The 13,392-nt window shown below is 40.2% G+C and overlaps 1 protein-coding gene across 2 annotated transcripts in view; it reads right to left on the bottom strand.

Moving 5' to 3' along the window:
* ZNF318 (zinc finger protein 318) overlaps positions 1-13,392 on the bottom strand; it is a 29,032-nt gene that overhangs the window by 13,239 nt on the left and 2,401 nt on the right. For both annotated transcript variants that reach the window (XR_010070286.1, XM_063328779.1), the window contains exons 2-4: positions 9,556-9,701; positions 3,373-4,006; positions 820-2,244 (exon numbers count right to left, since the gene is read on the bottom strand). Coding sequence is in view for 1 of the 2 variants with exons in the window: in XM_063328779.1 (XP_063184849.1) it covers positions 820-2,244; positions 3,373-4,006; positions 9,556-9,701 (2,205 nt within the window). In the remaining variant the exon portion in view is untranslated. The remainder of the gene's footprint in view (positions 1-819; positions 2,245-3,372; positions 4,007-9,555; positions 9,702-13,392) is intronic.

The raw sequence follows: 13,392 nt of genomic DNA, 5'->3' as shown, positions 1-13,392 counted from the left end.
TCAGGAATCTTCCAGTCCTTACACGGTTATTTAACTATAGCTTCCTATTTTAAAATATGTTCTTCCCCACTACTCTCTAATTATCATACAAACCAAGGTAAATAGAAGAGGAAAACACTAACACCCATAATCTAAACTGGTGTCAGATGTACCAAGTAAAGAACAGTTTCCCTTAAGTTCTTCTGATTTTGTGATTCTTATAAGAGATAATTAATACGAATGTAGAAGGAAAATTGTATGCAACTGTGAATAATAGCATCCTTTGGTATGTATTTAAGAGTGTCTAATATAGGTATAACCATGGTATTACTGTACCATGTCTAATATAGATATAACCATGTCCAGGTGGAGCCTCCTGTGTTTCAGTTTGTGCCCATTGCCTCTTGTCCTGCCACTGGACACCACTGAAAAAAGCCCAGCTCCATCTTCTTTATACCAACCCTTTAAGTATTTATATATCCAGACATCTTCAGGTATTTCAATATCTAAAGCTCAGCAGAATAAGAGCATGTTGTGGCCACCATTTATTTTTTCTATAAGATTTTGGCTGGCCCCAAGAACTTCAACTTTGTGCTTGATTTCATTTGTTCAGCTATAACCTAAGGGCATACAACTTTGGGGAATTTTAAATACATTTTTTAGAATTGTCATAGAGTAATACAGACAAATGCCTAGAAATCTTTAACAAAAGCAAATTTAGACTGCTTTTAAACTGGAGCCACTCAGAAAAAAAAAAAAGGCACAGCTGAAGTGGAAAAGCTTCTACACCAGCAGTCAAGCAGTCCAATATGTTTTGATGTATCAGAATAGATAACATACCTTCTGTTTTTGAGCTGCCCGATTTTTTTCATCCGACATCTTTTCTGTGGTATTTTTGAGAGGGTGTGAAGACAAACGAAGGGGCACTTTGGAATGAGCAGGAGTCGTAGGGACATGAACGAGCACAGAGCCATCTCTTTTTAAATCAGGGACATCCTTTCCCATGGACACTGTCTCAATCACCCGGAGGTTGGGACGTGTGGGGTTAGCTGACATGGCCATAGTAAGAAGACCATGAGCTTCTGGCAGTGTAGGATTAGGCTGCTGGGCAGGGGGGTACATAGTCCATCCAGGGGCTGCATACGCCATATAGTGCCCATAGGCATCGTATCCTGGAGGAGCCATTGTGGGAGGTGGATAATTTTGGGGCATTTGAGTGGCAGTGAACTGGGAATAGTTGGGAATTTGGTATTGGGAAACAGAAGAAGGTGTAGGAGGCAAACTAGCGGGAGCTGGTGGAACTGAGGGAATGAGAGAGACAGAAGGAAGAGGCTGTTCTGGTGCACATGGAGGTATATCCTGTCCTATTGGCTTGTTCTTAATATATTCTGATTTCTGAAGAGCGGACGCATCTTTAGACTGCTGGAAAGAGACTGGAGGTGATGCTGAGCACTGCTGGCCTGACTCAGGAGAACGAGTGTCACTCCGGCTGCGACGCAAGTCCCAAGGGTCCAGTCTGCGAGGATCTGAAGAGCGACGATCAGGAGAACGAGATGCCAACTTTTTGCCATGAAGGCGTTCCTGGGTACGAACAGCCAGTTTTCCAATTTCAGCAACACCAATGTCAAGTCCGATGGTTTTGAGTAAGTCATGGATCTTTGCATACTCAGCATTAGAGTCTTCTAAAGGATCCAGCTTGACAGCTGAAGCAGGAGAAGGAGGTGGGCTCATTTTCTGGCCTATTATATCATTGCCACAACTCGCTGGGGGCTTCTGAACAGGGAGAGATTCAGTTTTGGTGTCTTCATCCTCATCACCATAAAGAAATTTCTCTTCATCTTCAATGTCAGGAAAACTACGCCTCCTCTTCTCCTGAGCACTGACAGAATCAGCCATCATGCCTAGAATTCGGGAGAAACCACTGCCATCCTGACTGGCCCTCTCGTGAGGTAGCAGGAAGTCAGTATGGCGATCAGCAGGCTCTGACTTGGGTTCTACCTTTTCCTTGTGACTTAAGAAGCTTCCAAACTTCTCTTCAAACGTGAAAGCATCTTTGGGAGCCCCAGAAAGTGAACTCCACTCATATAAACCATCATGCAACTCCTTGTTTGCAGACTCCACAACAGAGTCTTTGCTAAACCGTTTGAGAAAGTTCTCCACTTCAGAGGCAAAAGGAGCTGTGTCGTTGCTCTGGGGCAAAGCTGAATGACTAGAAAGAAGAGGAAGATCCTTGCTGGGAGCCAGACTGCTTGAAAAGCCCTCAGGCTGAAAGAGAGAGAAGTTACTATTTAGTACAGTACCTTCTGAGGGGACGACATACCTCACAGAACAAAGGAACATGTTAAATTTCTCCTTGAGTTCATAGCCGAAGAAGAGAGTTAGAAAAGACAATATACATTGAAAGAGAACACAGAAGATTACAAAACAAACCTTGCCTAAAGGTTCTGGACCATCATGTTCAGCGGTGAACTCTTATCTCAGAGAATACACAAAATCACAATTACATTTCATTCATTTTTTGCAAGCATAAGAACTTAAACTTTTAAATTGAAACCCCATAATATAAATTTGGCTACGCTTCAAGTTTAATCACAGACAAACAGGATTTCAACACCTTAAGAGAGGTAAAAACAACTGCACTGGAGTTACTCTCAGTTACTTCTTCAGATATGCATAATTAATGCCATCTTAAATAGGATTTCCAATAATAGATATAGAATGGGATCCTCAGTATTGGAACACCTCCTGAGACGAAGATGTCACTGTCAAACCAACACTGATCAGTACAACAGGCAGATCAAAAGTGATGCAGTAAAACATGAGAAAAGTCAATTTATCACAGTGGTGGCAACTGCTTGTCTTTCCATTGCTCTAATTGTGAGAGTCAATTGGTATAGCTTGGGTACAAATTAAGTAGGGTTGATCCCAGCCTACAGTACAAAGGAAAAAAAATAAGGCAACTCAAAGATGTTTTCAGCCAGAGTTATTGAGGATGCATTAGGCAGTTCTCTAAGTCTATTAAAAAAAACAAGAAAGAGGCACTGTGACAGGCAGAGCTTTGATCAATGTCCTGGCTGCCTGTGATACAAAAGATTCAGCTTTCCTATAAAAGCTGGCCCAGATCTCAGCATCCTGGCCTGAATTTCAACAAGGACATTTTACTCTGCCTCATATTTTATATAGATATGATTCCTGATTAAATGTCTTCACTGATTAAAATTTCTAACTTGCAATCCTAATTTGTATAAGCCTGCAAAAAGATACTTGTTCTCTCAAAGAAAGGAAAACATGAAGATTTGACTTCTCTATTTTGGAAATCAAACTAACATTCTGTATCATGAAGTGACTGTTTTGGAAAGTAGAAACATATACACAGACAGACACAGATCAAACCTGAATAGGAGACTCTACTTCCACCTCCACTCGTTTCTTCAAAATAGATTTTTTGGGCATGGATGGGATTTCCTCAGGCCTATACGTATATCGAGGCTCAGAAGTCTGTAGTGTGTTAGTCAAGCCAGGGATCACATAACCACTGCCTGAAACATCATGATTCAAGTTTCTACTACGCTCTTCTTCTTCTCTTTTCCTCCTTGCACGGTCAAGCTCTCGGAATTCTTCATTCAAGTACGATGGGCTCGGGCTTCTACTGCGGCTGCGGCTTCGTCTGCGATAGTTTCGCGTTCCTGATGAGAAACTCTGATGCTCTCCACTCACACCATGCATCTTCTCGTCCTTTTCGTACCGTGGACGCTTTATTTCTCGTCCCCTCTCTTCTGGCCTTGACGGGTAGGAGGATTTCCTGAGTTTGTCACCATCTCTGTCAGATCCACGAGGCAGCTCTTCTCGACGACCATAATGCGGACTATAATCTGAACGGTGGAGGAAAACATCTCGGTTGCGGTAGTCTTCATCATGTCTTATGATGAAGGGACTTGAAGATTGATCTTCATGCGATGGGTATCTCTCAAGGCCTCGAGGACACGAGAGGCCTCTAGTGAATATTGGACCATCAGCCATATCATCCCTGTGTAAGAGAAGCATGGAATAAACATACGTATTTGAGTCAGAGTAAACTAAGTCTTACTCCTACTCATGAGTAAGAAATTCCCAAATCGGTTTCAGAATAACATCTCAATCACTAAACAGAAATATTTTACTTACTTAAAGGGGGGGGAAGAGGGAAAGACTTATTTTTAATGGTACTATACATCCCTCCTAGGAAGTCACCTGCAAACACAGTGACATGAACAATTCAACTCATACTGCAGAAGGAGAGCCTTGAAAAATTGATAGGATGGATTTATTCCTGTGAAGGAAAAAGACTACACGTTTTAAAAAAACATTACTATCATATTTCAGACCACAATCCCTTTCCTCATCTCTCCCAGGAAGATGCCAAGGTCAAATTTCATATGAATTATTCAAGGTATAATTCAGTTTCACACTGGCAAATGCAACCAGATCCTCTTTTTATCTTCAGCTGTGGACAAGGACCACAAATTCTAGCAACATTTTCTTTTGCAACAGATCTGTAGACACAACTGTCACTTATCACATGAACCACTATACCCAAAAAGAAGCACAGGTTTTGGTATCTATGAACCAGGGGTAGTAAATGTAGTAGTATCATTCCTTTGTGCCAGCCTCTGCATTATTACACATAGTGGACGGGCAACTGGCACAACACCAGAATAGCTAGCTTCATCTCTTCTTTTGCACCAATTCCTACACACACCTCCAATTAGGAGTACTGTTTTAACTAATGCCCTTTCCCCCATCCCTAAAAACTTCACTGAGACTGTTCTTTAGATCAGGTAGAAACAAAGCAATCCACTTGCTGTTTTTACGCACAGGAATTTCAAAACTATAGCAAGATCCTCCAGGAATGGGAGGCAAATGTACTGCTTGAGTGAAATCAGTGGGACAGAAATTGAGAATGTCTTGCCCAAGTGATAAAGACATCAACTTGAGATAAACTACGTATGATTGCCTAAATCCTCAAAAATCACGTCCTCCTACTGCGAGAAGTCCCTCTGAGAAGGGACAAATCAAGTCATGCCAGATAACATCTTCAAAATAATTTGCAGATAAATTATAGACCCAGTTGTTAAAGTCACCAGACTAAAGAATAGACATAGAGAGACATGGTCTTTTTCTTGAGTATTTTCACAGTTTACACATGTATATTTAAGAACAAAACCAACACAAACTTCACTTTAGCTCTAACCTGCATCATTGCAAAGCATTTCATGTTATTAGATGCTTTATCAGTACAACACATCTTATAAGGCAAACACAGCATATGGCAGTACCGACAGTGTTAGATGGCACCTTTCCATTTTCCAGCAAACTACACACATCCACCCCCTCCAAAAGCATCAAAATATCTAAAAAGTAACTAGAATTAAATTTCATACATAAGCGTTGCTGTTCACAGCCTACATAAAGGTATGTCTATTCCAGTGTCACCTTTTCTGAGAGCCTGCTAAACCTATACAAACTGCATGAACACACCTGGTGGAGTAACAGATGTATTTCACCATACAACTTCAGCTGATATTTTGTGCAAATAATTTGCATGCACGCTTGCCAGGTGTCACCTACAATTAAAATGCCCTGACTGCAGTGACAAAGCAGAAGGAATATTTAATCATACTTCAGAAAGAAAGGAACAGCAAACCTACAATACTTACAACTAGAAAGATGTTCCAAATATGCTCAGAACTGCTAAGATGCCAATTTAAAACCCAAAGATTAAATACGGGTGTGAGGAATGGGATTATTTGCTTTACAGAAGCTGTGATTCTTTGAAACGTTTTCTGTAAATACAGTCCAACAGAGGTATGTCCCTCTTAACTGGTTTGGGTGCTTTTAGTCAGCAATGTCCACTACAGGCTATTGCATCCCCGAGAGCGGATAAAAAGTGGTACCACTGTGATCATTCCAATTCCTTCACCAACACAGAATCCGTGAATTACTGGTCTTTACAGTTTCAGAGAAGGAGAACAGACCATAGACTACATAGATATGATGCCACAGAGAACTGCAACTAATGTAAGGTTAAGTTTACCTTTTTGACATATTTATCCACATTTACAGAAACAGAAATAAATAATGGTATTATGCCGTCAGCAACCAACAGGACTCCACCTTAACAGACAGTCTTTGAACAGGATGTCAGATGAGCTACTCATACTCAAGCCAACTGTCACTCTTGATATTATGCCAAAAAATGCTATTTCAGAGCAGAGATTAAAACAGACCAAGTCTCAGCAGTGATATGGTTTAATCTTTTGCATTAACTTCAGATGAAAGAATTGGTGGGATGCTCTGTACAGTTTATGCCAGCTCAGATAGCAACAGATTGTCTTAAAAATACTGACAGAGGGAGAGATGGAAGACAGGGAGAGGGATAAGATACATTTTTCACTTTGATAGACTGAGATTCTGGAAGACAAAAAAATACTAATCTGTTGAAGTAGAATACTGAAGCTGCTTAGATGACCTTGAAGCCACAGGCCAGCAACATTCAGTATGCTTATTTAGACACGTGCAGGAGGCCAGCTGCCCTAGAAACTCAGGGCAAGTTCTTACAGATGTTTTAGGATGGACCTGCACATGGATATACACCCTGAGAAATTCTCCTGAGGCATCCTGAAAATCCACTGCTGCAGGAGGATCCAAAAGAATCCTTGATTTCCATCCTTTTGTATTTTATTTCCTTATAGGCTAGAGAACCTCTCCACTGTCCCAAGGCCCTGCAAATTACAGAGAATAATTTGTAAAAGTGATTGCTTGAAATCTCTGAGTAATTACCAAAAATAGCTGAAAATAACTAAATTCAGAATTATTTGCTCCGGTTACTTCAAAATTTGAAGAGACATCTTCAGAAAACATTAATTTTTTTCCTTTTTTTTTTTTATTTAAATGAGAATCAGAACGTACCACATGCTAAAAAAAGAATGTGATATGCCCAGTATTAAACCCAATGATGATTCACAATAAGGGCTACTTTAAAGCCCAGTGATAGATGTAAAGTCAGTGTCCCAGTACCAGGGCAGCCTCTTAGAGGGGAAAAAAAAATACATGACAAAAAAATACAAGATAAACAATGTCCTTAACCAAATAAAAAGTGTCTTTTAAAAATAACCAAAATGGATAAATGGTGAAGAAATTTGGAAGTCGGAAGTAGTACCTAGAATGTTTAGGAAAAGCTAAGGGATGACTAGGCTACCACACGCTTTAAGCTTCTGGACAGCGGCCACCTCTCAGACAAGTGCAGCCAGCACAGATTGGAAAAAAAAACCACAGTAAATGTAACCACATGGAATTCTTGCATACCTATACTACAAATATATGGGAAGTCATTTAAAAACTGATGTCTACACAGCCTCACTTTCTCATATTCTCATTCTGATTCATCTGTCACTTTTATACCTTCTCAGGAGTCTATTCTGACCATTTTTTTACATCTATGGGTGCAGTAATAGAGATAAAGTGAAAGTTCTCTGTGATTTTCACTCCTATGTTAAACTCCACTGTACCCGATTGTTACGGTTTGACAAACCCATAACAATTTATTGTTATTTAGACAATTATTCTTATCACCCGATGACCCCTCCCCACCCGGGAAGTGGAATTGGGGAAAACCAAGGAAACCCAAGGGTTGAAAAATAAACAGATTTGATAGAATAAGACTAAATAATTAACATTAATAATACTAAAGAACCAATATTGATCCCGATACCAATATAAAATGCACAAGGATTATACTCTGCCAAGTCTATCAGTAGGAAGCTGTGCACTCCCAGCAGTGGACAGCAAATGTCAGACACTGAGAGCGTGCTATGGCTTCAGGAGGAAGGGAAGGGCTCAGGGGTCCAGCACCGGGGCAAGAAGTTCTCAGTATTGCAGCCATCACAAGAGAGAAGAACTCCTCAGCAAAGTCTCTAATTTATATTGAATGGGATGTTCGTGTTATGAAATAATCCTGTTGGCCAGCCTGGGTCAAGTGCCTGTGTCTCGCTCCTCCTCATCCGTGCACCTCACTAGCTTGAAAAACACCGAGACCTTGAAACCCACACACCATGGTGGCTATAAAGTAAATATTTTCACAAATTCAGACACTAGACTCGTCTAAAAATGCAGTTTTCCCTAGCATTAGAAAAGACCTTACTGAAAAGTAAAATTACTGACAGAGAAATTAATCCTGTGTCGCTCAAACCAGGACACTGATGTTACTTCTAACCATGCTTCACAGCCACAAAACAGGCTCAATATAAAACCTCGATGGAGAAAAGGAAGCAATGGGACAAACATAACCCCCAACCTGCATGCTCTTAATTTGCCAGAGCAGTGCCAGTTCTCCTACATATCATTTCCTGCCCCTTCCAACCGCTGTACTCTCCCTGGGTATATGCACTCATTTCATTCAGAAGACTGCTGACTGCACAGGGGATTTACAAATCGAACACTGGTCCCAGGAGAACTGAGGTGAAGGTGTGAAAGTGACAGTACTGAAAACTAAAGCCTCATTTGGTTTTCTGCACCTGCTGAAACTTAACCTTACGCTTGAGAAAAACAGCAAATGTACTTATTCTGCTCACTTCCCTCTTCCTCTCTCTCTCTCTTTCTCTCTCTCTCTTTTTTTTTTTTTTTGTAACAGTTGGGGATATTTGCATCAAAAATGGAAGTTATAGTGCTTTTTTTTGTGCCGAATGCTTATCCCTGACTTGAAACTGCAACTCTGTGCTCTGGGGCACAAACTATGCCACCTTCAACTTTGCAATTCAAGACAAAAAAAAATATTTTATTTGCACAGAGTCTTCTGATTTTACTTCTTTTAACAGATTATACCTGTTCTCCTACTGAAGGTAAAGATTTCCAAGCAGTATCTACTAATACTTATACTTCACTGTTCACAGCAGTATTTTTAACGTCTCTTCATTAGCTATGTTTCTCTTCAATTCCAATCAAGGGACCCTAAGAAGTCTAATAATTATTTTATCATGTATGAGACTGGCAGACTATGTTCACTTCTCTTCTGCAGGGTTTTTAGAGTCAGAATAATAAATCTTCTTCAAGCCACACTAGAGCTTTCTTCTGGACTATTCTCAAAAATCAGGAAAGTATATAATTTCTCCCAATAAATTAGGAAATTGAAGCTTTATGCTATCTATAAACAACCTTCCTTTCAGTCAGGACTAGGTAGGTTCATAAGAAACAGAAGAAGGTGGCTGAAGCTGTGAAATGTCAAATGAAGCAGCTCCCCCCTGCTCTGGGCACTTTTAGTTTATATGGGTTTTAGAAGCAGTTGACAAAGATCAGAGAAGAAATATCAGTTTAGAGTTATTAGGAACACAGGCAGTGACTTCTGTTCAGGAATCCCCTGCACCACAGCTTGGTGAAGGCTGGGGGAATATTCGAGGAAAGCATCACTACATGCTTGCCCTCTTACCCTCGTTTCCTAGGCTTTCACTGGGCTAATTAGATGTTTGGTCTCACACCCCATACAGCCATTCCCACGTTCTTACTGTTTCATACACTTGAATCCCCATCTGCGGAGGACCATACCTGTCACTCAGGTTATCAATTGGTGAGCCCAGTCTATCAGGCAGCCTCCTTCGCTCTGGTGTGCCAATGCAATACCGGTCATTACCAACAGTAATCCGCAAACTCTGTTCCAGTGAAGACTCAGAGCGGAGACTCGGTGAACGTCTCTGTAAATTGAAGAAAGAGTGCAAGCCCATCAATGAGGGAATTTTAATCTCAGCCTACAGAAAGGCAAGTGACTCTGCCCTGCTTAACGTATGAGACTTGGGGTGGGTGGATCAATTAAAAAAATCAAACTAGAAGAACAATTGTTCCAAATATTTCAATTGTCTTTAGTTACTAAAGAAAGGGGAGGGTTTCATTTCTGCATTTCATTTCTCATCCCAGCTGCCAATAACATGCTCTATATTTACATTATCTAGAAGAGAAATTTTCAACTCAAAAATACATTTCATAAAGCACCATTTTGGAAGGTGGAAAAACAGAGAAGTTCAAGAAGTCCCAGATTTGCTGTTGTCCTTTCTTTGTAGAGGAGAAGCAGCTAAACAAACATTGCATAAAAAATGGTGCCAGGAATTTCTTAATAAAAGTGTCTGGATTTCTGGCCCTTTCCAGCTTTAGTAACAACATGAACCAAAGTATAAACCAGCGTAAACAAAGATTTTCCTAGCGGTGACGTTTTCAACAGTTTTCCTCACCTCATGCTGCTTTCAGCAGATTAGCACAACATAATACTAAAAACACCTGTGACTATAGAAACACCTTCTATAATAGAATTCCCATTGTCATTATTTGTTATTGGTAGAGCTAAACCAGAGCTAAGTAAAGTTGCATTTGAAAAAACTACAGCAGAGAAGGCCTGAGTTAACTGTCCCTGCACAGACCTTCCTTTGGACATATACTCAATACAGAAAATGTCATTAATGGTAAGTTATGCTTAACTAGTTACGCCTCACATCATTCTAGAATATGGCACTAGAATATAGGAATGATCAAAGTAAAGGGAGTTCCATAAGAAACAGATGAGACTGCTTGAAGACAGAGATACTTGGTTTACTTTTTTAAACCAACATGGTTTAGATTCCGCTTAACAGGAAGCAATGAGCCAGATTCGGTTCTGCCAAACCAGTCATGCACTGCATATTGCTTTCACCGCTGAAAACTGCAGTAGCAAGCAGCAGGTGCACTATGTTGTCTGCATCCACCCTGAGAAGATGCAGCAGATTCAGCTCAATCCTCCAAGAGACCAAAAGAAGACCAATACATAATTTCAAACAAAAAAGCAAAAGAATACCCTCACAAATTTGCCTGAACAAAATTTACTTGCAGTACAAATCTGCACTAGAATCCATTGTGCACATAACCTCGTCCTAAGGTAACATATTAGTGAATTCTGTTTTGCTCCATTAAGCTGAATCCCAGCATTTATCAGAACACATTTTAATTACTTTTTAAGACCAACTGCGTTGCATAGCACAATACGATCCTGCAACAGCCTGGCTGAGATACAACATATACAAGGTGCCTGTGTCTCATACAAACACACTCTGAAGGCTCCCATGTGCCTAGTATAACACTGAATTTTGAGGGCTGCCTCAAGAAGTGATTATCTTGAAGGGCATCTTCTTGCCGTCAAAGCTGATGGCAAGTTGGGCACATCCATGACAACCATTGGAGACAGAGAAGTGATGATTTCATCTCAAAACAAACTTCTGGGCAAAGGAAAGAAACAGTTTACATTTAGAAAGTTTGGGATGTTAGGATTGCCTGTGACTGCCGTACAAATTGCCCAGAGACAGCAGTTACAGTGGTACACATTTGAACTTCACAAATATTTTTTTTCAGTTTGAAAAATTCCAGTTTTAACAGCTTTTTCATTTGGAACACTGAACACCACTACTGGTCATTCCTACCTCCGCGCTGCACTGCATTTTCCTCCCTTCATGTTCTGGTGCCTAAACCACAGTTACCATTGCCATATTATTGCACAGGTTGCATACCAGCTCTTCATTTCTTCTTTCTCTGTTGACCCAACATAGTCTAGACCTCTAATTTCGTCCAATTTTCTTACAAGAAAGCAAAGAAGCTAATAGAAACTATAAAAAGAACAAGCATGCAGGTCAGCAGGGACAAATAAAAGCAGCATGTGTGAGCCTTGTAAGAACAAATAAAGTCCGCCAAAATCACTCACTCTACAGCCCTGACCTTCCTCTCCTCCATTACATTTGTCAGTACTCGCCCCAAACCTTTGCTGTTACTCCACACTCTTCTAATTCCCGCAAAGTTTTCCCTACCAACTAAGAAACTAACACTATCCATACTTGCAATGTCCAATATACAGCTACACTGGCAATTAGCATCCTAGTTATGCAAAAGAAAATGGGCAACGATGCTGATAACCTGGGAATGCATCGCACTCCATCTCAAAAAAAAAACCACCAACAAAAAAAGAGAAAAAAAAATCCCAAACCCAAAACCAGAACAACTCCCAGAATCAAGAAAAGGGAATAAGAAATCTCCAAGGCTGCTCCTTCCATACTCCAATTCATATGAAGGGTAGGGACGATAACTTAGGTCTTTTACTCAAAACTTTTCTGCATTTCAACTCCATGGCCTTACCCCATCAGTGTCTTCATTACACATCCTACATCTTCCACCCTTATGCATATACTCCCTCTTCCAAGCCCTCCTTCCTTGTTGCAGCTTAAATTCCTCTTCCCCTGCCTCCTGTCTGAATTAATTTCCTTTCAGTGACAGCTCTAAAATGCCATTTACTAACACATCTTTGTAATGCTCCACATTTCCACACTTTGTATACTCAAACTTCTGGAGAGGGCATTTTAAGTCATATAAAACTGAAAACTTCATTACAACTTTACCTGATCATGCTGACCCAACATATTTGCTGTCTGCTTTGTTTTGATCACACTTAGTTCCACTGCTTGGAAAACATGAGCATAATCCCAGCTTTTATCTTTCTCTAATTAATGCTGATTTTGTAAACAGTACTTCTAAGAAGTAAAATCAACCTGTATATGTACTTTATGCTTTAAAACATCACTTTTAAAGGAGAAGTGGTGTTGGTCAAACATCTTTTGGTTGACAAAAACTTCCATGGAAAAAATGTGCACGATATACACTCTAAGAATTGCTTACACTAGGCTTTAGCATATGCAAGAGACAGCACAGGTTAAAGACCTGTATTAAATTGTCTCAAGATCCCTCTTATTATGACAGCTGCTTGCTAGAGAAAGGTTTTCCTTAAATGCAGCAATATTCTTGTAAATAAACAAAAAGTCTATCTGACTCAGCAGTTCAGCGCTAGCTAACTTGCTAAGGCCTAATTTCTAGAATTAACAATTCTTCAATCCTTCTTCTCTGAAATTAGAATAGGCAAGAAAAACATCAAGATTCTGCAACAATTTGCTGAGATGACTACTGTAACTTGAGCCAGAAGGGTGCAAAATAACACTGGAAGAACAGTGTTTGTCAAGAATAATGTTTGTGTAAAGTCAGGGGGGTTCGTGGCTTTTTTTTTCCCCCCTACAGAGGGAGTGGGAGGCTTTCAATCAAAAACTCCTAGGTCAAATTTCTCCCAAGTCTGAGCCACCAACACATTGGGCATTAAAAGTTTTGTTACAGTCGGCACGGGTTTACAGCCTATCACGGACACAGTGAAATGACAGGCTGAGTGATGGCAAAGTCAGTTTAAGAAAGTTCTGCTCCCGTATCCCAGTTTGTCATCCCCTCAGTTGTGACTATACAACTGTCCATGGAGCCACAACACAAACTGACATGAATCAGATTAAAAATAATCACCTTTTAAAAAAATACCTATTTTCAACCTGGGTCTTACTA

This window comes from Chroicocephalus ridibundus, chromosome 3 (genome assembly GCF_963924245.1).
Source record: "Chroicocephalus ridibundus chromosome 3, bChrRid1.1, whole genome shotgun sequence".
Classification (NCBI taxonomy): domain Eukaryota; kingdom Metazoa; phylum Chordata; class Aves; order Charadriiformes; family Laridae; genus Chroicocephalus; species Chroicocephalus ridibundus.
The sequence above is the reverse complement of the archived record's forward strand: the minus strand, read 5'-3'. Positions and strand labels throughout refer to the sequence as shown.